At 52.1% G+C, this 26,666-nt stretch overlaps 12 protein-coding genes across 12 annotated transcripts; 8 read left to right on the top strand and 4 right to left on the bottom strand.

Moving 5' to 3' along the window:
* Positions 1–196: 196 nt before the first annotated feature.
* On the bottom strand, positions 197–2,293 carry Z517_09899 (uncharacterized protein; the record flags this gene model as incomplete). The annotated part of the gene is made up of 1 exon (XM_013425807.1): positions 197–2,293. The coding sequence occupies one exon, from the start codon at positions 2,291–2,293 to the stop codon at positions 197–199; it is 2,097 nt and encodes a 698-aa protein (XP_013281261.1).
* A 562-nt stretch (positions 2,294–2,855) lies between these two features.
* Z517_09898 (uncharacterized protein) lies at positions 2,856–4,491 on the top strand (the record flags this gene model as incomplete). Its single annotated transcript, XM_013425806.1, has 4 exons — positions 2,856–3,059; positions 3,121–3,842; positions 3,895–4,106; positions 4,160–4,491. 4 exons carry the CDS (start codon positions 2,856–2,858, stop codon positions 4,489–4,491), a joined length of 1,470 nt encoding a protein of 489 aa, XP_013281260.1.
* Positions 4,492–5,331: 840 nt separating this feature from the next.
* On the top strand, positions 5,332–7,283 carry Z517_09897 (uncharacterized protein; the record flags this gene model as incomplete). Its single annotated transcript, XM_013425805.1, has 4 exons — positions 5,332–5,512; positions 5,574–6,304; positions 6,347–6,570; positions 6,617–7,283. The coding sequence occupies 4 exons, from the start codon at positions 5,332–5,334 to the stop codon at positions 7,281–7,283; spliced, it is 1,803 nt and encodes a 600-aa protein (XP_013281259.1).
* Positions 7,284–8,388: 1,105 nt separating this feature from the next.
* Z517_09896 (uncharacterized protein) lies at positions 8,389–9,683 on the bottom strand (the record flags this gene model as incomplete). Its single annotated transcript, XM_013425804.1, has 3 exons — positions 8,389–8,684; positions 8,795–9,471; positions 9,532–9,683. 3 exons carry the CDS (start codon positions 9,681–9,683, stop codon positions 8,389–8,391), a joined length of 1,125 nt encoding a protein of 374 aa, XP_013281258.1.
* A 1,251-nt stretch (positions 9,684–10,934) lies between these two features.
* On the top strand, positions 10,935–11,627 carry Z517_09895 (uncharacterized protein; the record flags this gene model as incomplete). Its single annotated transcript, XM_013425803.1, has 1 exon — positions 10,935–11,627. One exon carries the CDS (start codon positions 10,935–10,937, stop codon positions 11,625–11,627), a length of 693 nt encoding a protein of 230 aa, XP_013281257.1.
* A 1,027-nt stretch (positions 11,628–12,654) lies between these two features.
* On the top strand, positions 12,655–13,041 carry Z517_09894 (uncharacterized protein; the record flags this gene model as incomplete). The annotated part of the gene is made up of 1 exon (XM_013425802.1): positions 12,655–13,041. One exon carries the CDS (start codon positions 12,655–12,657, stop codon positions 13,039–13,041), a length of 387 nt encoding a protein of 128 aa, XP_013281256.1.
* Positions 13,042–13,644: 603 nt separating this feature from the next.
* Positions 13,645–13,971, top strand: Z517_09893 (uncharacterized protein; the record flags this gene model as incomplete). The annotated part of the gene is made up of 1 exon (XM_013425801.1): positions 13,645–13,971. The coding sequence occupies one exon, from the start codon at positions 13,645–13,647 to the stop codon at positions 13,969–13,971; it is 327 nt and encodes a 108-aa protein (XP_013281255.1).
* Positions 13,972–15,269: 1,298 nt separating this feature from the next.
* Positions 15,270–15,527, top strand: Z517_09892 (uncharacterized protein; the record flags this gene model as incomplete). Its single annotated transcript, XM_013425800.1, has 1 exon — positions 15,270–15,527. The coding sequence occupies one exon, from the start codon at positions 15,270–15,272 to the stop codon at positions 15,525–15,527; it is 258 nt and encodes an 85-aa protein (XP_013281254.1).
* Positions 15,528–15,967: 440 nt separating this feature from the next.
* On the top strand, positions 15,968–17,333 carry Z517_09891 (uncharacterized protein; the record flags this gene model as incomplete). The annotated part of the gene is made up of 3 exons (XM_013425799.1): positions 15,968–16,293; positions 16,378–16,781; positions 16,822–17,333. The coding sequence occupies 3 exons, from the start codon at positions 15,968–15,970 to the stop codon at positions 17,331–17,333; spliced, it is 1,242 nt and encodes a 413-aa protein (XP_013281253.1).
* Positions 17,334–18,040: 707 nt separating this feature from the next.
* On the bottom strand, positions 18,041–19,692 carry Z517_09890 (uncharacterized protein; the record flags this gene model as incomplete). The annotated part of the gene is made up of 2 exons (XM_013425798.1): positions 18,041–19,505; positions 19,571–19,692. 2 exons carry the CDS (start codon positions 19,690–19,692, stop codon positions 18,041–18,043), a joined length of 1,587 nt encoding a protein of 528 aa, XP_013281252.1.
* Positions 19,693–20,042: 350 nt separating this feature from the next.
* Z517_09889 (uncharacterized protein) lies at positions 20,043–21,990 on the top strand (the record flags this gene model as incomplete). Its single annotated transcript, XM_013425797.1, has 2 exons — positions 20,043–20,873; positions 20,920–21,990. The coding sequence occupies 2 exons, from the start codon at positions 20,043–20,045 to the stop codon at positions 21,988–21,990; spliced, it is 1,902 nt and encodes a 633-aa protein (XP_013281251.1).
* A 1,677-nt stretch (positions 21,991–23,667) lies between these two features.
* On the bottom strand, positions 23,668–26,622 carry Z517_09888 (uncharacterized protein; the record flags this gene model as incomplete). Its single annotated transcript, XM_013425796.1, has 1 exon — positions 23,668–26,622. One exon carries the CDS (start codon positions 26,620–26,622, stop codon positions 23,668–23,670), a length of 2,955 nt encoding a protein of 984 aa, XP_013281250.1.
* Positions 26,623–26,666: the final 44 nt, after the last annotated feature.

Below are 26,666 nucleotides of genomic sequence, written 5' to 3'. Positions count from 1 at the left end.
TTATGTTTCTCGATGTATGTGCCAGCCTCAGATTCGAGCCAGGGGGCCATTCCACGTCCTGATCCCGACTCCTTGGATTGGATCTTTACCCCGGTTCTATATGTATCCTCTACCCTCTCCACTCTAGCTATTCACTGTCACTGTTTAATATCACAGTTGTGGCACTGCTCATGCTCGTGTACAGCTATCTAGCTATTTAGCCTAGCTCGCTGATAAAGCTAAACTCGCCCAAGTCAGGCCACTGGGCCGCCGTACTGAGCAACTCGCCGAGGTCGTCAAAGGTATTATTGTTAGTGTCGTCATCGACGGCGGCGATGGCACGAAGATGGCCTGCGCCGACGCCGTCGTCGCTTTCGCCGGGACGGGAGCGGGAGCGACTGAGCGAAAGCTGCAACTGCCTGGTCAAGGCGCGGACGTGGTTCTCAAAGTCGACGCGGTTCTGGTGCACCTCCTCAATGTCCCTGGTGACGAGCCAGTCGATCGTGGTTGATGACAGCGCGTCGAACGCGTCCCGACAGCCCGCGGCACTGGGGAACGTCTCGGACATGGCGGCCAGGGTGGAGGCGCAGGATTGGAGAGTGGCGATGCTCCTGGCCACGGGATGCCGCTCCCGGATCTCCTTGGAGTGCCACAGGCCATAGACAACGCCCAGCCCGGCCATGAACAGGTGGTGCACCGACTTCCACAGCATCTCGACCCGGCCCTCGCGCTGCAGCACTTTCAGGCCCGCGATGACCTTGCAGGACGCGTCGAACGACGTGACCACCTCTTCTGCCGAGCGGTAGAACACGCTCCCCGCCTGTGCGCGGTACAGCAGCAGGATCGCGTTGTTGTATGTCACGTCCCAGTAGGCCTGGGAGGCGAAGATGGAGGACGGATGCGCTTTGCCGGGCTCCGGGATGGTCGTGTTCCACTCTTGCAGCCGCGGAAGGATGTCCTGCAGCCAGGACGCCCAGTTGGGCCGCGGGTATGCCGGTCTCAGCGTCCACACTTGGCTGTGCTGGACATGCTTGATTTCCGACTCGAGTCTCGCAAGGGTGAATAGATGGTTGTGCGCCCGATGGGTGTGGATGTCGAACTCGTCATCTCGTTGCTGTCCCAGGCCTTGACGGCCGTACCCGGTCCAGGGATTCGGGAGTTGGACACGTGTGCTTTCGTCGAGAATGCCAAACGGGCGGCCGAGCGTGATGCACAGCAGCCGGTCGAAGTGATACGTCGAGTGCCAGAGGCGTCTGCGGTCGTTCAACACCTCCGGCCCCATGTTGAGACACTGTAACTCGGTCTCCCAGTGGAGGCCCACGTCGATACAAAGACGCAGCGCGAAGCCTGTGAGGTGCCAAAGGCTTCCTCGGGACGGAGACAGTGCGACAAACTGTGCCAACAGGAGCACCGTTCGGAGGGTTTCAATGTCACTCTTTGAGTATGTAAGGATCTTTTCGACCCAGGTGAGTGCTGACCGGAAACACCCGTCACTTTGGCTTGGTCGACCGCCTGATGTGTGCGGGACGTCGACGAGCGCGATGGCAAAGACCATGTACGCGATGAACATGTCCCTCTCCGGAACATCCACTGTGACTGAGCTTGTCCCTCTAGAACGATATGCGCTGTCTATGGCGTTGCTCACCTGCGAGCGAGCCAGGATTGGTAAGTGGGGTGTCCGGTACTGGAAGTAAACATCGACCAGATGATCTGCGACATGGCGAGGCGGCAGCGACGCTTTGGCCGGGGCGGATTCCAACAGCGAGAAGTCATGAAAAGGCTGCTGCTCTGGAACAAGTGGCGACGACAGGTTCTCGACATGAATGGCTGCCAGAACCATTTTGGCAAACGAGATACCGCTGCTCTGGCCCAAAAACCGCGGCTGCTGGAAAGGTTCAACCACAACCCTTTTGACTTTTGTCACCAAATCCTGGAAAAGGGGCGAGGCTTCATCAGAGGCAGACTGGCTCGCTGTCGGAAGGATGCCTATCTCGTGGGCTGAGGCCGTGGAATGAGGCGTCGTTGTAGTGATTGCCACCTCCCCGTCCGCTGCTGGAGGATCCCTTGTGCGTTCTCGCAGAAGCTGGACTTCCTGCGTGAGGGCGGCAATCTGCTCTTCCAGACTGGAGATGTAGTCACGAGGAATCTTGTAGCTATCAGCAGAGCAGGCCAGATACTCGGGGCTTCGAGGGGATGGAGAGATACTGACATCGGCCTGCTTCCCGGCATGATACGTGAGGCACGGGACGTTGGCGCTTTCGCAGCTGGAACATTGCGGATATCTCTGATCGCACTGGCAGACTCGGCGTGTCATCAGCGGCTCAAAGCGCTGTATCGCGATGGTTGTTGTGTTGATACCTTTTGTTTTCTCCGACGACACCTGCGCGCACATCGATAAGATTCACCATCCAATCTTTGACAATCTTGTTCCTCTTACCTCTGGCATGCATTCACTCCGCCTCGGATTCTCTTTTGATCGGGAGACATTATGTATCGGATAGCGACTTGCAGGAAAGAGACGATAGGGATGATTGTTCTGATGAAGGATGGATAAGTTGATGGGATGGAATGAAATGTGCGTCGGCAAATCCCGACACGGGCGAGTCTGATAACAGAGGCGGGACGCTGATTCGATGCCGTCAACGACATTCAGCAATTGACAAGCGATTATCATCTATGGTATTGAACAAGGGCATTCGAAAGGTATGTGCAACGAGGTGGCTTTATTGAGGCCTCATGGCGGGCGATGGTGTATATAACATCGCAACTCGACTCAATTCGAACGGGGTGGCCGTTCAGTCTCCTTCAACACCTCCTCCTATCTGAACAACAGGTTCATATCCTCGGACAAGTCGTGCCTTGAATCAGTCCCCAATATGGACATGGCCAAGGAGAATGAAAAGATGGCCAAGGATACAGTCTACGATGCCACCAGCATCACCGAAGATCACGCAGTTGGCACCACCACCGCCTTAGACATTGATCCCGCAAGGGAGGCAGCTGTGCGCAGGAAATTCGACATCTATGTCGTGCCAATATCGGTCATCTATCTGGTCATGTCCACTCTCGACCGTAACAATGTGAGCCACTGTTGCCTTGTGCCTCGGGGAAGAATATCTTGCTGACTCTTGCTTGGTCCAGCTTGGAAATGCTCGCGTGTTTGGGTTTGACCAAGATGTCGGACTGAAAGGTGGCCAGTTCGGTAATATCCAGACGCTGTCGAGTGTCTGTACTGTTGTTTTTGAGGTCCCTTGGGTCCTGGCCACCCGACGATGGGGTGCCAAAAAGGCCATTGGGACTGCGTTTGTCCTCTGGAGTATCTGTACCCTTGGGACTGCGTTTGTTCAAACGTACGGTCAAACCATAGCCTGTCGCATGTTGCTGAACGCTGCCGAAGCTGGCCTCGCTCAGGCTTTTGCCTTTCTGTTCTCGACCATCTATCCGCGAGAGCTGGCCGGGAAGCGGATTATGACCACCAACCTTGCCCAGTGTATCTCTGGTGCGTTTGGCGGTCTCTTCGCATACGCTGTCCAGACAATGGGATCCCGCCATGGTCTTGCTGCGTGGAGATGGCTCTTCATCATCGAGTTTGGCATCACTGTGGTCATCTGTGGCATTGGCTTGTTTTTCCTGCCAGGCGAAGTCGAGAAAGCATGGTTCCTTAGCGAAGAGGAGAAGGAGACGATGAGGCTCAAGAAGGAACGAGACTACCTGATCCGAGGAGAAGAGAAGCTGGAGCGAAAGTGGATCAAGATCGCCCTGACTGATCCCTTTGTCTACCTTCTTGGTATTGCTTTCTTCACTTCATCCGTCGCTATCAACGGGTTCGGGGTCTTTCTACCCACCATCATCGACGGTCTCGGGTGAGTTCTAGTACCGGGGTGGTCCACCATTCTTCTGCTGACATATTTACAGCTTTGCCTCCCTCAAGGTCAACTACATGACCATCCCAGTCTATGTTATCGGTGCCATCTCCCTGTGCATCCAGGTCTACTACTCGGACAAGCTCCGGAAGCGAGGATTCTTCATTGTTGGATGTTGTGTCCCTGTCGCCGTTGGCTATCTGATGTGCGTGGGGTCGAAGAACCCCAATGTTGGGTATGCCGGCATGTTTGTCCTTGTCATAGGTGAGTCACAGTCGGCCTTTCCTGAGAGGTACTGAGGACTGACCTCCACCCAGGGCTGTATCCCATTTCTACTTTGGCGGTAACGTGGATCACCACGAATCTCGCGCCCGACACGAAGCGCGCAATCGGCCAGCCCTTTGCCTATAGCTTGGCTAACGTATCCAACCTCGTTTCTGGACAACTATATCCGAGTCAACAAGGTCCACGATACGTCCCGGGTAACGCCATTTCGGCCGGTCTCACGATTGTGGCTGGATTTCTCTATGCATCGTGCTGGTTGCTGCTGAAGAGGAGAAATGCCAGGAAGGCAAAGATGATTGCCGAAGGAGCCACCACCAACGGCAAAGAAGGCGATCAGAGCCTTGAATTCACGTATATTCTCTAAAAAGTTGCGATTCTGCAATCCGAGGGGGTGGACATCAAGGTGGCCTAGTATGCCAGTTTGCGACGGGAGGAGCAGGACCAAGGCTGTTTCTCAGTGGATGGATGTAACCCCCATGTCCCTAGGCTGTGCATATCCCAGTCCTCAGGGTCAATATTGTCATCCAATGGTGGTTGCAGAAGCCGGAACTGATTCCTAGCTGCTCACTCTGCGAACAAATCAAATTCCATCTTCTCGGAACCAACCATATGATATCCCCGTCCATCCATTATACGAATAAGACGGTGATCCGAAGACGCACTTTCAGTAGCATTCGTTTCCGCTCCAGATCCTGCTCGAGGATACTGCTTCCACGGACCCAGTGGCTACTGACAGCATGGCAGACGACAAAAGCCGGAGTCGATATGCTGTAAGTCGATGCTACTGTGCTTGTGTTTCCTGGCGCTTCTGACCTGCCCCTGTCTAGTGCGACTACTGTTGGAAGAAAAAGGTATGTCGACGATAAATTGATTGGATGTGTTGCTCATCTATGCGACGATACAGCTCCGTTGTTCTCGCGAGAAGCCCAAATGCAAAAATTGCAGCGCTTGGACGAGTGATTGCACCTATTCTCGGGAACCATCTGGCAGCAAGTGTGGCCTGGATGTACACCCCGAGAGCACGGCAATCGATTTGCTAGAACAGGCTGGTCAGCATCGAGACTCCAGTTCCGGACTCGCAGTTCCTCCGAGCTGCTCAGATACTTCGACAGCCCAGGATCAACAGCCAGGATTCGGCGATGAAACTCACTCCAGTGTCACTTCAACCTTTTCCCACACTCATAACGTACTCAACTTCAATCAGATGCGCAATAGTCTGGCAGACATCACCAGTCAAGGCAGCGGCATGCTTTCTGACCTTTACAATCAATTCAAAGACTCGACTTATGACTATGACAAGATTAAAGCCGCTGTCAAGATGGCCAGACGAGACCATGAACCGTTCTTTATCCCGACAGAGCCGATTGGGGCCATGTTCATTCAATGTAAGCCTTACCAGCGTGACTTGACATCAAAAGACCCAAAGACCTGAGCTGACGTCCTCAGGTTTCCTTACAGTAGTTGATCGAGGCTACCCGCTCCTCAGTCGGCCTCCGCAAGAGATGCTGTTTGACTTGGTCTTTCGTCCCTCTTCGGTGGATAAGCGAGGATGGGTGCTGATGCTGAACACCATTCTTGCCACTGCGTCGACACAGAATCAACAGTTGTCTGAATATACATTCCAACTGCGCTGGAATGCTTGGTTAGCTGCGGACGAGACCAGCCTCTTCATGGGACCAACCATTCTCAACATCCAAGCATGGACAGTCTTCGCCGTCCATGGACAGGATCTGGTCACCCCCAGCCTCTGTTGGAACCTGATCAGCCAGGCCTGTCGCATGGCTCAGATGATCAAGCTCCCACTTCCGTCGGCATCTGCGAAAAGAGACAGCGATCTACATTCGCGCAACCTGTGCCTCTTCTGGAGCCTCTTCATCACGGAGAAGTCGCTGTCCCTCTCGTTCGGATGTCCTCCAGTATTGCCTTCCGCACTATATCGCAATCTCGAGCTCCCTTCTCCTAAACAGCTCTCGGCATATAGACCTCATCTGGCTGGCGCGGGAACAGACCGTCCGCCACATGTCGAGTTCTTTGGAGCATTCTATTTTGTCCAATGCACCAAGCTTGCCATGATCATGGGCGACATGTCGGATTTCTATCTTCTCAGCAGTCATGACCCTGGTCGTCTTCTGGAACTCAAGAAGACACTCGATCAATGGATATCTGTCGTCGAACAGGTGAGTAAATCCGATGAGAATGAGTAAGTAGTAACTTTGCAGAATGAATCCATGCATACCAATCTCGTCGCCGCAACCGACCCGGCCAGTGTCTCTATCAGAATTGGTTTCAATTCCCTCAAGTACCGATACCATCATCTAGTCGTCTGTCTGACAAGAGGTGACAAGTCTTGTCGTGAGACATGCCTGGACTCGGCGAGAGCAGCGATTGCGCTACTGAAGGGTCTCGTTGCTCATTCTGAGGAAGTGTTCAACGGCATTGTCTGGTAAGTCCGCTTTCTGACCGACTTTGTCAATGCTTAACCTTTGCAGGCAGCAGTTGTACTACCCATTCACCCCGTTCTTCGTCCTGTTTGGCACAGTCATCACCGATCCGACCTCCAAGTCCAGCATCGACGACCTCCAGCTGCTTCGGCAGACGGTGTTGTACTTCTTGGAATTTCAAAAGGACCATGCTTCGGCAGTGAAGCTGGAGAAGGTAGCAGAGACTTTTACCAAGATTGCCGAAGCCTATGTCCGCCATGTTTTTAGAAGGCAGAGTGGCATGGCTAGCAGCGATAGTGTTGGTGTCAACAAGTCACACATCCTCCCGGCCCAGCTTCGGAACGGTCCCTCGCTCTGTCCGACCACAGCGTGGCAGCAGGGGCATACCAAGACTGTGAGCTCTGACACTGGGATGGCAGACCAGATGGACTACCAGCTTCGGTTGGACGAGACCAGCAACCTCGACCCCGATTCACTCTTGCAACTCTTCTCCTACCAGGGGAACGAAACAAACAACCTGGGGAATTTCCAGTTCATCGATCATTCGGACACGCAAGAGCATGAAATCGGTAATTTGAACGATCGAGCCCTCGAAAACTACCAAGTGCCCGAGTCAGGCCAGTACGTATCACTGCGCGACGTCGAAATGAGCGGACGAAAACAATTCTCGGAATGCACATTCGACTGGTTCGCGCTGGAGAGATATGCCATGTAGCGTGGGGGTCGCAGAGGTATGCGCAGTTTAGATGATGTAGTTTCCTAGGAGGCCGCCATGGTTTTGTTCAGGGAGTAGGGAAATTTCTCGCCCAATTTGGCGGCCAGTGCCGCCGCTTTTGAGTAGTTTCTTCCTTCGATGCCCAAGATCGCTCCTCCTGGCCCCCTCTACCGTCCTCCCTCCCAGATCGACCCTCCTTCCCATGAGCCACGCAACCATGCAGCCCATCACTGGGGACTAGAAACAGCCACCCTTCAGATCCAGGATGGGATCCGTCCAACTCCTCGGAAATGATGAATGCCTTCGACTGCACTGCCCTGTCACTTCGAGGACCTGGAGCGGCTCTCCTCTCGGGTTTTGGTCAAATTCCCCTATCGGTACGCTCTGTCATTCTCCTAACATTACGCTATTCGTTACATTGCACTCTCGTGGGCGCCCGACGTGCCGTGCGGCATACCGAGCCGTTACTAGGCGCCCTAAACGGGTATACAATTGGAATTTCTTCTCAACTTGTTACCGATCTCCAAACCACAGCTGAATGCCACCTCGAGGAACCGGCGGGTACTGAGGGTGACGACATCGACGGTGCAACGGGCAGACTCTTCCATTCCATCGAAATTCCCCCCCCCCCCCCCCCAAGCTGTGTTGAACTCTTCAGGCATCGCCGACAAGTCCGACGACCTCGTCGACGCATGTCCGCGGCCTCTCGGCGCCAGTCTAATTCCAGGGTCAATATGAATCTCGGAGGTCGATCCCGAGAAGGAATGGGAATATCGCAGAGAATGGTGTTGGTTTTCAGGGTGCTCGGCTTCTCTCTACAATCCTATATTTCTGTATATAGGCTCGTTGTGCCTCTCGAACAGTCAGAATCAATCTTTCTCAAAATGTCAATTGACCTTAGAGACCATAACTGACACCTGTCAACAGGTTGTGCACGCCGTGTAAAAAGGTTTCAACAGAAAGCAAACAGATTAATGCAGCAGCCAAACCAAGAGCCCAAAAATGTAAAGTACATGAGACGCCATGTAGAAGACATCCGAAATCCAATGCTCCCATGCCGGCACTGAAACAAAATATCTCACATGTCCCAAATCCCATATCTCCTTTAGGCGCAGAAGCCAGCAGGGACGGTACAAGTGTCGCCGGTGGCAGCACTGCCGCAGTCAACAGTCGTCATGGAGAGACGAGAAACTTCATCTCCGGCATCATTCTGTAACATACTGACGGTGATAGACTGCAATGCGGCCACCTGCGACTGCAGAGAGAGAATCATTGATTTTAACGTGTCGATGTCGTCTTTGAGAGTTGAGCAGGCCGTTGCGTCCGAGGGGCTTATGCTACCTTGAATCTTCGCGCCGACGAAAGCCTGAAACGGGGTAACAATCGTGCCTGCAATAGTGTCTGTTGATGAATACATAACCTTAGTCAGTTTTTTGACGACCGGCGGCAGAGTAGATGGCATGACATTTGGAAGTCGATGAACGAGGGGCGGCGCAGGAAAGCGAACTTACTCGTCACCAACTGCTGAAAAAAGGGACCACTTGTCAAGAATTCCCAAGCGTCTCTACCGGATTGCTGCACCACGGTTCTTAATTTATCGAAATAAGGCCCAGCCACGTCGATCACGGTGACGGTCCCAGCCTTTGCTTTTCCGAGACATGTAGCCGTTGTCTGGCAGATCGCTTGAAGGAGATCGCGATCGTCTAGAACCTCGCGTGGTGTAATGGAGGTTGTAGTCGGTTGGCTGAGCCGGCCCATGTTATTCATCACATGGATATTATCATCCCATTCCTCTGGGAGGATGCCGACCCAGGTCCCGGGAGCTAGCTGGTGCCATCGATACTCGACTCCGTCGAAACTGGCCATCATTCCATGGAATGCCGCTGGCTCTTGAGCCCTGTCAGAGGACTTAGAGGTATCGGGTGTAATTGAAGCAGCGTTGAAGTCTTGACGACGCTTGTGGAACGACATATAGAGAGGAGGAGCCTCACGGCGTGTCTGTACGCTTGTATGAATGACTCTGAATGAGTGGTACGCGCCGACGAGGGCATTGTCGATGGAGATGCAGCCATCATCCGCGTTCGATAGCTCAGTCCCTGGGGAGCAGTCATTTGAGCTGTAGAACTGCACCATAGTGCCATCGTCCACAGACCCTGTCGACTTGACAAGGACACCTTCTGCAAGACCCCTAGCCTCTTTTTTTTAGCACAAAGAAAGTTATCATGTAGTGTCACATTGGTTCTCTTACACATAGTCCTGCCTGCAGCCTTGATCAGGCCCACCAATCCAGGAGTCAATAAATTCTCCAGCACAATTGCCATCGAGGTAGAAGTCGAGTTTGAAGGCTGAAGTTGAGCAGACAAATAAAAGTAGACACAACTGAAGAGCGTGTATGGCCATATTGATCGATCGATTTGTTCAGAGGATGAGAATTAACACGCATAGATGATATTTCTCCCTTTAATGCATTTAGGGAATGAGGATTCTAAAGTCTACGAGCAGCAAAGTATATATCTATAACTCAATACCTGGAAAAGAAGGGGCCGTCACTTGTTGAAGTCCCTGTTGACTAGGCAAAGCGACCTTTCGGACCCGGTTTCAACCAAGTCTGGCCTTGCTCTGGACGCTCCTGCGGCGCTTGCAATGAATGTGCCTTAGACTAGAGGCATGTTATCAAAAGTGACATTGGTGTAATTGCTTTCATTCGGGTCTGTCCCTTCTCTCTGTGTCCCTTGATTCCATGGGAGCTTGCTGGAATAATGTACACGATTATACGAACTCAAGCAATGCTAGTAAAACGTCGAGAACCTTTCTCGATAGGTATTCAAAGTGCGATGTCGCCTGTTAGGCACGCACCTTGGATGAGGTTGGAGAAAGCCGGATAACGGGTCGGAAACCTCAAATGGCTATAAATCGAACTGGCTCCAACCTCATTCTACATACAGAGTTAGCCTTATTCGAAGGCGACGGATTGGAGCGCCAAGCAAATTCTACTGCGGCGGGCGGGCGCTACAAGAAGGCCCTGTGTTAGACTAGTGTTAGCAAGAAGGTGTACGGCTGATCTGAGGATTGCCCTGTGGCGAGGTCAGCCATGTTTCGGCCGCCATGGCCCGGGGGGGTGGTAAGAAGAGATGACAGATATTGTGCTAAAGAGGACGGAGGTCGGCGTCAAATGAAGGATTAACGCGGGCGCCAGGCGGCACCAGCGCTTGGCGAAACCAAGAAACTTTGTGGCGACCTGTTACGACTTAATACACGGGGGTTGTATGAACTATGCTAGGACTGTAGGCTTGTATACAGTAGACAGGAACAGGCACCGTCAGACTGTATGGGCTGTGCCTTACGTACATGTGCCAAGGAGGCAAACAGTTACACCAGGCCCATAGAGCATGTCACGTGGCATACCTTTGCTGATTCCTCGTTGGCTGGCTCTTTTTGCGCATGATTGGCTCGTCAGACCTGCCCAAGACTGGTCCAGTCCGGGTCGCTCAAGGTGAGTTCGTAACACGACCTCACGTAATAATCTAGTTGATGTCTCTCGAACTGTGAGCGGAGATTATCAACCATTCTCGATAGAAAAACATCTCACCATTCAAAAACTGGCTGTTCACTACTTGATCCTCCATTGTGAAGAGCCCACCAGTGAATTCAATGGCCGAACTGCCTTACGACTCGTTCAGCTTCGTCCTGTGGTTAATCTGGTACTATCCAGGCATGATCGTCATAGCGTGCGTCCTTTGCCATGTGGCAGTAATGGCATCGGACGACGCTGCTACCAGAATTCCCTCCGGTGAAACCGAAAAACCCGATATTGTGACTCACAGCGAGATTCACACCGAACTTGGAAAGCCCAAAGGTTATTCGAAAGCCGATTCAAGCGTCGATCAAACTAGGGATCCAGACGAGACGTTTAATAGTGAACTGCCTAATGTTGATCAGCAATTGTCGTTAGAGCAAGACTCCGCGTTCAAACAAGGAGACCATCGTCGCTCACGCTCAAAAACGTCTTCGGGGGCACTTTTGAAGATAGCTGTCTTCTGGCAGGGGGTCCAGATCTGGCTCCTTGAGAGGATGGGACGTATGGCAGCAAGGGCGCGGGTCCAAAATGGAGGTTCAATCTTTGACTCTGTTGTTGTGCTAGCGCTCTGCACGACTCTCGTTTTATTATCAACTGCTACCCTTCAAGAGCGCTGGAATGGAGCTAGGAGTGGCGCGACAGCGACTGGAGCAGATCGGGGAACGAACATGAAGAATTCAAGGCCTTCATCGAGATTATTGTTGGCGGCTGCACTTCTAGTGCTACTACCATGGTATGAGTTGTTGACCGCTCAATATTCGCCATAATTCCGCACAAAGATTGTGGAGGAGTGGGCTGGTCTAGCGAAGATATCACGTCGCAACAGACTTGCGTTGGCCCAATTGCCTGGCTTACACCTGCCACAGCGATATCGGAGTTGCGGACTCACTGCGATGCAAGTCAGGAGGCGGCAAGACAGGCAGGATTTCGGGTATTCTATCGTCTATGTAGAGCCCGCTTAGTCGGACGTAGTGCGCCAGGGCAGAGACTCTCAATTTACTCAATTGACACTTGATATTTGCTATCGACAGTGTAGAGGACAAGAGTCGGCACCAAGAACAATTCGTGGTTGCACAAGGGGACATTCACAGTTAAGGTATACAAGGCTGCACCGTAGTCATGGCGGCACGATAAGTACTCACTGGGTAGTGCGATTTTCAAAGCACAGATATTTGATACAGAAGCACAAACAGCTAACTAAATATTCGGCGGGTGCTTTTGGCACTATAGATATGACACTGAAGCAAGAAATTAGCGGCTAACTGACTGTGACGGCAAAGACACGGAAAGATGAAGAGAGCATCCAAACTGTAATGGATTTCCTGATGAAGCAGGAGGGACGATATCCAGGTGGTATCGGAGGTCAGGCTCGACCGTTGCATTAGGGCAAACGGAGTTGAGAGAGAAAAACAAGTTAGAAGAGGAGAGGAGAGAGAGATGAGGATGGAAGACGAGGTTCTTGTAGCCGTCAAAAGCGGCGTTTCGCCCGGCTTGCGACCACTCTCGAAGCAGCAGGACCGCCTAAAGCGGAGGTGGAGTTCCCGGCAACGACTTTACATACATAATAGTAATCGACGCTCGCCACACGTAGATTATTGCGGTGCCGCTGAGGTGCCCGTGCGGCGCGTGGGGGCCAAGAGCGGCTGACCTCGACCTTTTTTTTCCCTTGTCTTGTCTTGCCACGACCCCGAGGATTTTCTACACTGTACTTCTTGTCCACATCTGCAAGCTCTATGCTGAGCTGAGAGAGTTCCCTCGACACACAAAAGTCACTCCGCGTTTCGGTTCGCAGAGATGGATTTCCTACCCACAATGCTGAAAGGCCGTCGCGCGGCGCCGGCGGTGGCAGCAGCAGCAGCAGCAGCAGCAGCAGGAGATACCACCAAATCAGACGCACCCGTCGTGGTCACCGCGTACTACGAGCAATACAAGACCGAGAACATCCAGACTGTTTTTCGGGATTACTTCCCCTCGGAGGAGTCCAGCCAGGAAGAAAGGGACGTGCTCCTGGAAAAACGCGTCGAAATCTCTAGGAAAGCCGAGCGCCTTCAGGCGGACAAGAGGGCCTTTAGTGCGGCCAATCAGCAGGCGTCAAGGGAGCGGCTGGGACAGGGTGTCAGGTGCTATGACTGGGCGTATGCCGTGCAAGACGACTCAAAGGATGCGGATGAGAAGAAGTGAAGGCCGACTGTGGAGAGTCTCTCACTGTGACTGTTGGTCGTCCGAGTTTTGTGGCTATGATGAGGTGACGGCCACACAGTGATGTTTATTAACTCTGTGTGTTCGCAAACTCGATGAAAGAAGAGTCGAAGTCTTCTTGGACAGCTCCCGTGGACGTCGTTATACGCAGCCAGTATGGACTTCCTGGCCTTTAGCTGGCCATCACTTCCGCCAGTGACATGGAGTATCTGGAGGCCCCTCAGGGAGCTGGCTACCTTCGAACATGAGCCGGACCAGACGCAAAAGAGTGATATTGATGGGCGCCGCACCCAGGATGGAGACTCACTCTGAAGTGATGTACAAGTTGCTGGTCACTGGCGATGACTTCTGAGCGCATCCCATCTTTCAATCGACAACGCAAGAAACGACACAGTGACATACCACGTCAGAGCAAACAGTCTCTCCTACCCTCTCATTTCTCCCTCGTCCTCCCTACTCGTCGCTCTCTACCCGTCTCTCTTCCTCTTATCTCGAACGTTTCACACAAAGACCCTCACCCTCAAACACAGTCCAACACAACACAACTACTTCCACAAAAATCCCAACTTCTAACAAAAAGTCGTCATGTCCTCCGAAGACGACTACGACTACACCCAACACTCGACCGCCAACACCCGGGAGAAATACTCTTTCCTCTACCCCATCGGCGCGGGCTCCTCGTCAGGCTCCACGGACTACTCGTCGTTCCGCGAAGTCGCATTTCTCGACCGCTACCGCGAGAACGTGTCCATCCCCCCGGACGGGTACGCGAGACACAGAGAGGAGAAGCGAGTCGCGAGCGCGGACAATGATCGCGCGGCGCGGGATCGGGAGGGTGTCGGCTCAAAGGGCAGGGATTGGGCCTACACAAAGTCAGACTGGAGACATTGGGATTCGAAGCGTCATGGTTAAGCGCCACGGATAGGTGTAGGGGCTGAGATAAGGGGCAGGCGGGCGAGTGTGTGTCTAGCTTTTGCTACGGGTGTCGTGGATATGGCGTTGCATCTCGGATGCTTTGCGAGTGCTGTCTCGAATACCTCTTTGCTTTTGGGAGAGGTATAGGACTGGAGGACTCTGTTATGGGCTTTGGGCTGTCATATAACAGACAGACAGGTGATATATATGCATGCATGCTTATATACATGCGCGCAGGGATACGTGCATAGACTACCTTGCTAGAGTGAGAGGTCGAATACATATCGGCCATGACTACGACTATTGCTCTGTCCATATTCTTTCCCCTTTTTGTTTTTTTCATTTGTTCCCCGGCCCAAGAATCAGATATGGCATTACTACAACCATGTTATACTTGCATTGCCTTTCTGGTTCGAGGGTTTCGGCGATAGTACTTTTCAGACACAGACACTGTGCTGAACGAACAACAATATCAGCGAAGAGATGTCAAAGATATGGAGAGGGTGATCTGTCTGTCTGTCTGTCTCGTCAAGGAAAGGGCAAGGGTAGAAAGGCAGGAAGTGAAAATGAAGAAAAGGAAAAGAAACGTCGAATCTCTCCTCTCTTCTCCTCTCCTCTACTTTGGTCTATACCTGCTATCGCTTGCTTGCTGGGGTAATGTGTATGTATATTGCCAGCGCCATGCTTACCTAAGACCAGAGAGTCATAACTGTCCTCGACGAATGTTTCTTCCATCTTTGAAGTGTGTCTCATGAATGACTGAATAATCCAACAAGTTCCAGTCAGCAACTGCGTTGGTGAGTACTACACTGGGGGACCCTGTGCTGGTGATCCCCCTATGATCGAGTGATGTGACAAGTGACCAGTGACCAGCGGGCAAAGTCTCTCCCTCGCCCCCCGCGACGCGCAAGAATTCTCAAGAGTCGGCATAGAGTGTTTTGATCGTGACGATTCAACTCCTCAGTTCCGCCATCGTTGACAGACTCCGTGCCAGGCAGGGTCCCAGGGTGCCAACCAGGTCTGAAGCGAGGCGAGGAGCAAACGAACTCAAGGTGATACAAGGAGATGAGATCTTCTTAAATATGCCCGTTTTCTTGAAGCATTCTTGTCTTGTCTACCTAGACACCTCATCGATCGGGTTGAAACGCAGACGAAAGAGATCCGACAGAGACACCACAAGACACCACGCGACAGTTTCCACGGAACAGACAGCCTCCTCTACATTCCTATCAAGCTATCCACCGATCGACATCCACACCAGCGAGATCTCAAGTCCCAGGGCGAAAAGAAACCCAATGTCTTCCAATTCCAACTCCAATATCCTCCCCAAATGGTCCACCCTCGGCGGCCCGCTCAAGAACCACCCCAACGCGACATACTCGTTCCCGACGCGGACCATGTTCAACGCCGACACGGGCACGTACGTCGCGCACCCGACGTGGTCCAACGACGCGGCGGCCCAGGACCGCGAGCGTGCGCGCGTGGCAGGGCGGGATTTTGCCTACGCGAGCGGCGACCCGAGGCATTGGGGGTCGAGGAATCACGGGGTGTGAATCACCAGTACTAACAACAAGGGCACTGGCGAATGGTATGAGGGTATGATCGATGCGATGGATATGAGGTGTAAACGAGGATATCAGGGTCAGGTAGGACAGGGGAAGCTCGGTCGAGTGTGCATATGAAGTACTCAGTATACCTCAGGTACTTCGACGGGATTAGATATCCAGGTCTCAGCGGGTCTGGAACGATGATATTACTGGTAGATGAATCCATGTTAGTCGCTCGCTTGCTGGTGCTGGTGCTGGTGGTGGTGTAAGACGCCATGATCAATATCAGAAAAGGCATCAGAGCTAGCGAGTGGCAAGATCCTTAATTATCGGTTCTCATGGCGGGGTTGCTGCTTTTATAGTCCCCCGTCACTAGCGCCCTTGGCTGGAATTTAAGCTAACGGTGTGCCCCTGTATCACACTAGCACTAGCGCGGATATAGTGACATGTGCGTTGAGGACATGCTCTCTCACACAGTCGTCAACAAGGTCAAAGTTCACTTCAACGAACTGACCGAATGGAGAGTGCGCACCCGTCTCATACCCTTCTTCCATCGACGCCTCCAAAGCGGAAAACGAGGACCTGAACAACTGCTAGATCCGCACACTCTCGAAAACGACGACAAACATCTTGTCCTAGTCCTTCTAGTCCTTCCTATTTCACATTGGGCGGAGACACAGCGCTGGCCACGACGATACTTGAACGACAGTGGCGGAACGACTTATTTATCGGCGAAAAAGACGTCCCTTCGTCCAAAGGAATCGGACCGCGAGTCTGGCGCGCCCAGCTCAACCACACCGAGTGACCTGAAGGACAGGGAGGACAAGAGCACTCCTTACCCATAGCCGCCCTACAGGGTGCTCCTCGAAGCGTGGGGGAGCTACACGGAGGAGCCCGAGCTGGACATCACAAACGAGGACAAAGCCCTCTCTGTCTGGGCTGTTGACCGAGAAGCAAACGACCCCCAAGCGAGGGTCATCCAAGATATCGCTCGAGTGCTCGTCCCGTCTGCGGAAACGCTGGCCACATTCGGCGCCCAACACCTCGACAGACTGGTCGAGAGTGTCGATGAGGGTCGGAACAATTCCATGCCTGTCACAAAGCCACGGCCTCAGCCAGACTACTCTGCGGGGTTCAAGCGCTCTGCCTTTACCGAGACTCAACTTCAGAAACTACAGCCCTTTCTGGGCGACCTCGCCGATACCTGTTTCTTCACGGGCACTTGGTACATGTACTTCCGTTCTTCGCCATCGAAGTCAAGTACGGCGGCGCTGCCGCGCTCGACGTCGCAGATCGACAGAATGTACATACCATGACGCTCGCCGTTCGAAAGGTGTCGTGGAACTATTCCGGCTCGTGAAGCGCGAGATAGAACTTCGTCGAAAGATCCTCGCCTTTTCCATCTCACATGATGACCGATCAATAAGGATTTACGGTCATTATCTTATCATTGAGGGTACAAGCACGACGTTCTACCGCCATCTTATACGCGCCTTTAACTTTACCGAGTTGCACGGGAAAGAGAAGTGGACGGCGTACAAGTTTACCAAAAGTGTCTATGATACCTGGATGCCCACTCACTTCCAAAGCCTTTACTCGGTAATCGACGTAATCCCATCTGATTTAAGTCTCGACATCTTCGAGGGATCGGATCTACAATTCCCTTCGTCCTCTGGACTTCCTCAAGATTCGGAAAGCCATCACCCTCTGGAGTCAGCGGCTACGGACGGCAACGTGGTGAGCCTATTAGAACCCGAGAATGACACATCTGGCAGCCCGCTGGCCAAGCCAACCAGCCAGCTCCAGTCGTAGCAGATGAGGTTTCTTTTGGAGTGCATTGCGCAGAGACCACAAGTGACTCAATGTGGAGTCGTAAGGTCTTGGGCGGCCCGTTGGGAAGCCACGCCACATTATCTCGAGGACGGTAACCAACCCCAATGATCAGTGCCCTTTCGTAACCAGTCATTTCATACCACAGATTTGTGTAAAGTCCCTGCATAGTTTCCTGATGCCACGTAAGCTACCGTTCAAATACATCAAAGCGTGGTGAGATTCATTATAATTTCCCGGACATTACTCTCGTCCCTTTCCTCCTCTTTTGATATCAAGCATGGAGTGTCACTGAGAGAAGAACAATCTGCCAACAGAATACCTGGACGTGCCCAGTCCATCTTCACTGGGTCTGATCCGCCCCATATAAGCACCGGGTGGTTGGAGGGACGGGTAATTGGCTGTCTGCGTGATGCCGGCATATCAACTCAAGACTGGGGTGTCACAGTGTCGTGATAAGCCAACTCCGTCGAGGACGCAACGGAGCCAAGGACAAATAATGAATAAAGCGACGTAGGCCGAACGCAGAGAACATCCACACGGCATAGGGCGGAATACGTATGGTATGGGATATCCGCAAACACCGTCAGCCATGCCAGACCACCCAGGAGCTATCCAAAGATTCCTGGATAGAACCTGTCCGGTAATCCCTCTCATGATTTGCTGCTGAATATTTGCTGTTCTTTTTGTCATCGCGGACGGGATCTGCGGACGTCGTTATTTTGCTCGAGGCACTTGGGTTTCGTGTGGGCCTTATTGGTGGCTGGCTGTTCACGTTGTCTAGGTCGTCGTCCTGAACTGATATCCCGTTTCTTTGTGTTTGGCACCAATTTGACTTTGGTCACCCTGGACGGACTTACAGGACCAAGAATGCTCTTCCCGGGAACTTGAGCGGCCTTTTTGGCGTGGAGATTCTGTAGTCGGGTGCTTCGACGCGGTGGCTGCGCGTCCCCCACAGCACTCTGAATCATACTCGGCTCTGGGTCGCTAGAACACGATGACTGTGTATTGTGTCGTCGACTCGGCTTTGTCTTGTCGGGTTTGGATATCCTGGACGAGTGATTCGAACCGAGGACAGACTTTGATCGAGCAGGATCACGCCGATGTGGTCGAGGACGCAGGTTTCGCGTCTCCTCATCTCTGGCATTCCACAAAGATTCGCCCAATGAAGGGTTCCCATTGTTGACAGGATGTCCGCATTCAGCAGCGATAGCTAGATATTGATCGTCGATCCACTTTACATATGTGGTCCACATTTTGACATCCAGTTCAAGCCCCCTGAGGTGACCTTGCGCAATTCGAACTCTTCTTTCGAGTATTATGAGATCGTAGCCATCACGGAGTCTCCTCAATTCGTCAGACCCAGAAACCGCTTCCAATTCCGCCTTGGCTGCGAAGAGTTCCTGTTCCGCTATCTCCACCGCTCTCGTGTCTGACCTGCTCAATGCTGCCTGCGATGCCTTCTCGGCTGATTCCACTCTCGACTTCGCTTTAGCAATCTCGTGTTCCGACGCGATAATATCATTTAGCCGGCCATATACGACGTCGCTATCGGCGATAGCATCGTAGAATCGTATTCGACCATCTGCCCACGCTTTCTCATCCAGTGCCAGTTCCTGCTTTGCGGGCTCAATTCGCCTCTCGGCCTGCTTGAGCTTTCGGAAATAGAAGGCTCGGAATTCATTCCAGTCCTCCAGTCGATCTTGTCGGTGTCGGTCTTCAAGCACTCGAAGGTCCCATTGGTGTGCTATTTCTGCCTGACTTCTTTGGATGGTGTTTTTATACTCTTGGAATCTGTTTCGCGGCACGTAAAATCTCCGCATCTGATCTTGAAACTGTCGGAACTGTTTCCATCTGTTTCGCTGACCGGTGTATGCGCATGAATACCCACAAGTACAGCGCCAAAACCAAATAATGTCCTTGTACTCCCCCGGTTCTTTCGGTTCGTCAATTCCAAAGCTAAGTGGATGAGATGGCCGGCCACCATCTGCCACCAGCTCTTTGTAGGATTCCTGTTCGACTCGCCAGCACTCCCGACTGTCTTCTTCTTCGTCAATCACAGGGGTGGCAGAGAACGAGCTGGAGCGGGAGTAGGGTTCGGCTCCGTATGAAGACCGAGCCTGATCTCTTTCGACGCGTTGATGGTACAGTTTTCTGATTCATAGAGCGAGTCAGCACAAAATGCACTTCATCTAAGGATAGGGGTCAATGGTCTCAACTGCAAATGTGCCAGAAGTTCGGCACTTTCATTCTCTGGGTCTCTGAGGTTGATAAACATTGCATCACCGAGACCCTCTACCGTCAGCTGCAGAGCCTCATGTGCGAATAGGTTAAGCTCCATGATCAGGGCATTTCTAGATGATCGGTAGCGGTAGGTGGTCAAAGGGTAATGGCAGAAGTGAGGCTGTTGTGGTGGCCAAAGCGTGATTGTTGAACAGTAATTAACGGGGGCAGTCACCAGACGTGGCAGGATACGAGGTGCTGGTTGGCACGTGGCTTGGCAACTTAGCCTGTGGGCAAATGCTAGTATTAGCTCAGGCACCAGTGCGGCACCGTTGTGGGGCACTAGAGCTGGTCTGGTCCCCGCCTTTCCAGCCTGGTTGTTATAACGGGGGCATGCTGCCTGGTCTGTCCAACGCAGAGAACAAAGTTCTCTCCCCGCCTGCCGTCTTGCCTTCTTTCAAAAGAGACATGGACGACATGAATACTTTCTTGACCCTCACTCCCAGAGACGAATTTGGTCTCGCTGCTGATGCATTCCGTCTGCCCCATAACAGTTCTCGATATGAGAGACCCGTCGCACTCCTAGATGACGGCCCGAGCCGTGAGACAACGCCTCAAGCACCGGAAGACGAGGGCACTCCTGTGGATCTGCTCGAGAACCACCACCGGATCCGTCTAAGTTTTGACCAGCAAACCAAAGTCAAGGGCCGGGTCACGTTTGGTAGTGACCCCGAGCTTTGTGATGTCCTGCTTACCTCGAGAAGAGGGCAATACAGAGTCAGTGGGCAACACTTCTGCATTACGTTCGACGCCGAAAAACGCCCGGTGATCAAGGATATCTCGACGAATGGCCTCATTGTCAGCTACGGCCGTCAGGCAGAACACGAGCTACGACGACACTTCCAGTGGATCATATTCCCTGACTTCGACACAATAACCGTAAAAATGTGGAAAAAGAATGGCCTCGAATTTGACGTCCATCTCCCCCGGCATCACAAGACACACGTGAGGGAATATCAAGAGAACGCGACGAGATACACGGCAGACGCCCCCCCAGAACACCTCGTGGTTTTCAACAATCTGGCTTTCCACAGTACGGAAACCTCATTAGCCGCGAGTGAGGACCTTCCGTCTGACAAAAGACCGCTGTATTTACGGCTTAGTATACTGGGAACTGGTGCTTTCGGACGTGTGTGGAGGGTAGTCAATGCCAGCACCGGAGCTGAATATGCCAAGAAGGAATTTTTTCGCCCTCAAGGTTGGGAGAAGGAGATTGAAATCATGAAAGAGCTCGTCCATGTATGGCACGCTATTATCCTTTTTCTGCGGCTGCTGATCTCTTCAGGACCATATTGTACAACTGATCGATTATGCGACGAACCCGGAGCCCCTCCTGGTGATGGAATACTTACCACTAGGAAATCTGGAAGCAGGTCATAAAGTTTCTCCGTTGGGCGACACCGACACGGTGAGCGTCCTTAAACAATGCTTGGAGGGTCTCGTCTGCCTGCACGGCCAGAGTATCACGCATCGGGACCTGAAGCCGGAGAACATTCTGGTGTTCTCTAGAACTCCAATCCACGTCAAATTAGCAGACTTTGGACTCGCTCAGAATAGACTCGACCTCAAAACCTTCTGTGGTTCTCCAATGTATGCGGCTCCGGAAATTTTTCTCGGCGGACACTACACTAACCGTGTGGATATCTGGTCTCTTGCTGTGATCGCGGTGCAATACGGCTATAACCTCCCTTTGTCGGAAAGTCCTGAAAATCCCGCGGGAGAGGAAACAGACCTTTATGAGGCCCCCAACAATGCCAAGGGAAAAGAAAGAGACCTTCGACTATGGGGCCAATCCTGGTGCTCAACTCTGATCATGTATGTAGGCGATTGGGATTCGGACCCTCTCATCGACTTCCTTGGCGACCACATGGTCAAATGGGAACCTCAAGAGCGACAGTGTGCGGCCAGATGCTTGGAAATAGCTTCAGAGATTGGTCTTTTCGACGAAATGTCTCCGCAACTTGGAAATTTTACCCCACGCCTTCAGTCTCATGGAGGACTGGAAGATATTGATCCGGAAGAAACATCGACCATAAGGGGACCATCGTGGCACGATACCAGTGCATCCGTGAGAAGTGGAGGCGGTACACAACGGCCGGAATCCTCTTCAGCCTGTAGTCATCAGTCTTCCGAACATCGAGAGAACTACGACACCAGGTCTACAAAACGTAGACGATCCAGCAGTGATGCTGAGCCAATTGGTCTCGATCAAATACCTCCGGGTTCTGAATGTGTCATGCCTAGGGAATCGTTGTGGGCTAACATCGGTACGTCAGTTGAAAATGAAATCAACGAAATGAGCGACTCCAAGATCGACAGACTCACATGCCTCGATGGAGGCACCCGTCCACTGTAGATCAGGGTTTATTCATGTTGGCGACATTGAACAGCAACACTGTTGTTGTTCGAAAAGTTGACTTCTTCGTCAATGCTACACACATTTGCAACACCGCCGGGCTATCGAAGATTATGCAGATTCTTGGACATTTATACTCGATTGGTGAAGCGGAGATCGTGAGGGCGTTACACATGGGCAGGAACTTACGTGAGCTTTGAGTCAGGAATACGTCTTTGCGAAGTGCTTCTTCAAACCGATGTGGCAGAGATTCTTCGCTATGTGGAATCCACCCAACAACGACCCGCATGACTGGTCAATGCCACTGAAGTCACAGGCACTTGTGGCCATCAGGACTGTTTGAGACCAAAACGGTGCTGCAGCGGCGAAGTGACACCGAATGCTATGAACGGACCTGCTCTGACAGTGTGTCATGGTTCAAACAAAATCGGTCGGCCGGTATGCTCGCCCACTTTGATGGGCTTCAAATTTTTCCGAGCCATTGGGCAACACAGAAGAGTTTGAAGCGCACCACCTCCCATGTGATGACAGTCTTCGAGATTGATCTATCCCTTCAACGATGATGGCCATCTAACTCATCATGTTGTGACAGCCCTCGAAGAACCAGTGAACAAAATTCGAGGAGGTTTGTCGATCATTCTCTGGGATCCGGAATCTCAACCATGCCATATCGGTGCCTCTCAACAGACCTTTGGGCAAATTACCTGAACCGTCCATCGGCAGATCATCTGTCAGGTCCCTTTTTCACGATGGCGACAAGGATACAGGGCTTTTATGCGGAGTCAAGGGCTGCAGTCACTCCACAGCGTGAGGATGCAAACGGAAAAAGACCGAGCGACGAATGATGAGACGAGTGAGGCAGAAAGCCAGCAGAAAAGTTGGGTCATGAGAAAAAGGACTCCGAAAAGCCAACGAGCCCTAGCGCCGTTCTCGTCGATTTAATACAAAAGTATAAGAATTGGGGTCGGCTCTCTAGAGTGGGGTTGGACCGCTTTTTTATCCTATACTTATAAGTAAGTTCCAACTACACAGAATTAAAGTGGAGCTACTGCATGACTGGGGATCAGGTCCACTTCTATTGGCCGAAAGGGCTATGTGGGGAGACGTGGCGTGGTAGAGTTACCCGAGTACTTTGTACTCGGCGAGGTCGGTAAACTTTACAAGTACAAGTACTAGGATATCTAGCGAGCAAACGTTCTGGATAAGTGGCACCACAGTCTGACGAGAAGGGAGAAATAGCAACGAGGAGCGGCGATTCACTAATACTTCAAAAGGTAACCATAACCAACCATTATCGGGAGGGGTCTTGATTCTGTCCTTTGGCATGATATGATGACATTCTCCCCCTAATCCTGATCGATAATATAATATTGGCGGTATTTGGTCTGGTAGGCGTTTTGTCGCTATTAAGTAACTACCCAACGTCCAAGAGGGTGTCTACCCGCTGTCAGAGTGTGCCAAGTTTTCTTCGTTCCAGAGGCTTGCATGCAAGCAGCAGAGTTGCTCCGGGATTACAATACATCCTTGACTGTCCGTCCAACATCCTCCCTTCCTTCTACAAGGTACAATACACTTCAGGGTGCTGAGTAACTTAACAGGGTGAATACCTGTTAACCTCGCATACACCGACATACCATCCGCGGCTTTTCTGGATAACAGCACTGTTTGTGCCCTTGTTTAACATCCCATGTGGATAAACGGCGCCCACTTCCAAGCCGCTGCGCAATTCTCTTGCCGACCTCGAAAATCTGTCACGGCACGGTGGAGCGCATGCGACACGGAGAACCCCTCCGAATCCATCTCCCGGGCCAACTCTGCGTAGAATTTCCCTGCAATGGCGACCGCGGCTGCGTCGTCTGCACCCCACAGCGTTCCAATAACGTGTCTGAAGCCGCTGAGTTGGAAAGAACTCGCCAAGTGGATGCTCTCGTCAACCAGATCTTCCACCTTCAGCTCCGCGGTCGAACATGCCGAGAGATACGCCAGTTCGACCCCGTCATGGATGACCGTGTCCAAATCCCCGAGGGCGAGGCGCTCTTGCTTCTCCCTGCCAAGAAGAAGAGCACTCTTCGCAGGTTCAACCGAGTCTGCAATGCCGTGACAGGCAAAGTGTGCTACTGTGCACGTCTCGAACTCGTCGAGAACTTCCTTCTTGGTAGGCTGCTCCAAGACTGTCGTGCACGCCCATGCACCAGTATGCTTCTCAATTGCCTCTGCTTCATCTGCAACGCTGAGCGTAACGTTGTGGTCTGGTGTGTTCGGCATTGAAATAACAAGGACTTTTGGCTTGAGTTTCCCTCGCCATGTTGGGGGTCTTTTTCTGATAAGCTGGAGTGTTTTCAGAGTCGTGACATACGAGGACACGACGTGGCTCAGCGTGTTCTCCGTTGATCCCTTGGAGTGGTCGCCAGCTGCGTGAATAGGGGCTTGTGCCATTATCCCACCACCCACCCACCAGATGTGTGGCAGCTTTTCGGTGGACACTGCCGTCAAAAGCCCCAATTTTGAAAGGACAGGCTTTACCGCGACTCTCCACAGGGTTGACAACTCGGTCGGAGCATCTGAAACGAGGTGCTGTTCTTGTTTTTTACCCCCAATAGAAAGCAATCCATCCCGTCGTGCAACGTTCCCTCTTGAAGCGCAGGCGTCAATGACTCGCCGAGCATTTGTTTTCCTCAGGTCAGGCAGTTCTACCACCTGTACGCCATGCGTAGTCACTAAGAACGCCTCACTGCTGAAGTCGCTAACATTAAATGAAACCAGCGGCCCGTCTCGAGCCAAGTCCGAGATCTCTTTCTCCGAAGGAGGTAGGAGGAAGTTTCCAAACCCGCGACATTGTCGTATCTCGTTTTGGATATCAGATAGATCCTTGAACAGCCGGCGGATATTTTCATCGTGTGTCATGTAGTCTCTCGGTGATGTTTCCAGAAAGCTGGAATCTCGAAACCTATTCGCAGTTGTGATTTGCTGTCTGACTTTGATATACCGAGATCGCTTGTCGTCATGCTCTCCGTCAAGAGATGATAAATCTGCTCTGAAATCCATCATCAGGCTTGAGATGATTCCCCGGCTCTGCTCGAGCGCTTGTAGAGCTTTGGCGGGAGATCTCCCAGCCTTCAGGAAAACAGAACCCGTCACCGACGCGAGTCCGAAGAGCTGTCGAAGGGTATGTTGTAGATCGTCCCGAGCACTGGTTGGTTGAGTGATCATAGGGAGCAAATCTAAAATCTGGTCTAGCAGCTGAGCGGCTTTGATCCAATTCTTCTCCGCTGCCAGATGGTACACAGCCGTTTGTCCCGCAAGTACGCGAGTCAGTGGAAACCCGCTTGACGTCCCAAGACAAGATTCATATGCCGACATTGCATTCCGCAGATCTTCCTGTCGTGCCTGGCCGTGCAACTCACATCTGTGGTGGAACAAACTTCCCAGATTGCTGTAGTACGTCGCAAGGTCCGGATTATCGTCGTCTGTCCCGTCGATGGCCTCTTTGGAATATTGAATCGCCTTGTCCAGATCGTCTGATCGGCCGTTGCATCGGTATGCATCACCAAAAAGAAGGCCCAGATTGTTCACGCGTGCAGCATAGTCCTGATCATCAGTCTTTGTTGCTTTTACTGCACAGAAAGTGGCATCAATAGCCCTTTCGAGGCATGATTTCGCAGCTTCAGTTGGAAGTTTAAGTGCCTTTCGTCGGAGGAGCTCACCAAGGTTGCTCAAGCGTCTGGGTCTATCCGGGTGGCCCTTCTCCGTCATATCTACAGATTCTTGCGCGTATTCAATAGCAGGGTCAAAGTCCGCTGCCTGAGAGTCTCTTCTCACAGATCTCTCGCCCAGTATGTTGGCTAGATTGCTCAAATATATTGCACGTTCCGACTTATTGTGGGTATTGGCTCTCACCGCGTGTTGCGCGAAGCCTGCCGCTGCGTCTAGATCTCCCTCTTTTGAATCGATTCGATGTCGGTCTCGCAGTAGAGTCGCAAGATTGTTCGAACGGGTCGCATACATTGGGTGATCATCCGGAGTCAACTGAATCGCTCGGTGGGCGTTCTGGACAGCCTCATCAAGATCAGGCTTTTCGCCTTTATTCGAAAATCGATCTCCATGGAGACTTGCCAAGTCGTTCAAGAGTCTTGCCTCGTCTGGGTCATGGGCGGGTGTAGCGCTGATCGCGTTCCTGATGTGCTCTATCGCTTCATCGATATCTGCGTCCTTCCCATCTTTCAGATACCGATCTCCAATAGCCGTTCCGAGACTGTTAAAGACTCTTGCTGGGATCAGATCCTCACGTGAGTAGGTGTCAATGACTTCCCTGAGATAGTTGACCGCTTTGTCAATGTCTGGCAAGTCGTCACTGATCAAAAACTTCTCCCGGTAATAAATCCCAAGATCATTTAGGAACGTCCGACGATTGTGCCTGTCTTCAGTCGCAGCGACAGCCTTCAGTGCATTTGTAATTGCATTGTCAATGTCACTCTCGTGATCAGTGATGTAGAACTTCTCTTTGAATAGGCTCCCGAGTCCACTGAATGCCTTCGCCTTAAGTGGATTACCCTCAGGAATATTATTGACGATCTCTTGCATGTCTTCAATTTCCCCGTCAAGGGTCCTAATGACCTCTTCTCTTTCTTCCATAATTTCAATCCAGTATGGACTCTGTATGGCATATAGGACAATCT

The sequence above is a fragment of the Fonsecaea pedrosoi genome (genome assembly GCF_000835455.1).
Source record: "Fonsecaea pedrosoi CBS 271.37 unplaced genomic scaffold supercont1.6, whole genome shotgun sequence".
Taxonomy (NCBI): domain Eukaryota; kingdom Fungi; phylum Ascomycota; class Eurotiomycetes; order Chaetothyriales; family Herpotrichiellaceae; genus Fonsecaea; species Fonsecaea pedrosoi.
Note: the sequence above shows the minus strand (reverse complement) of the source record. Positions and strands in the feature narration are given on the sequence as shown.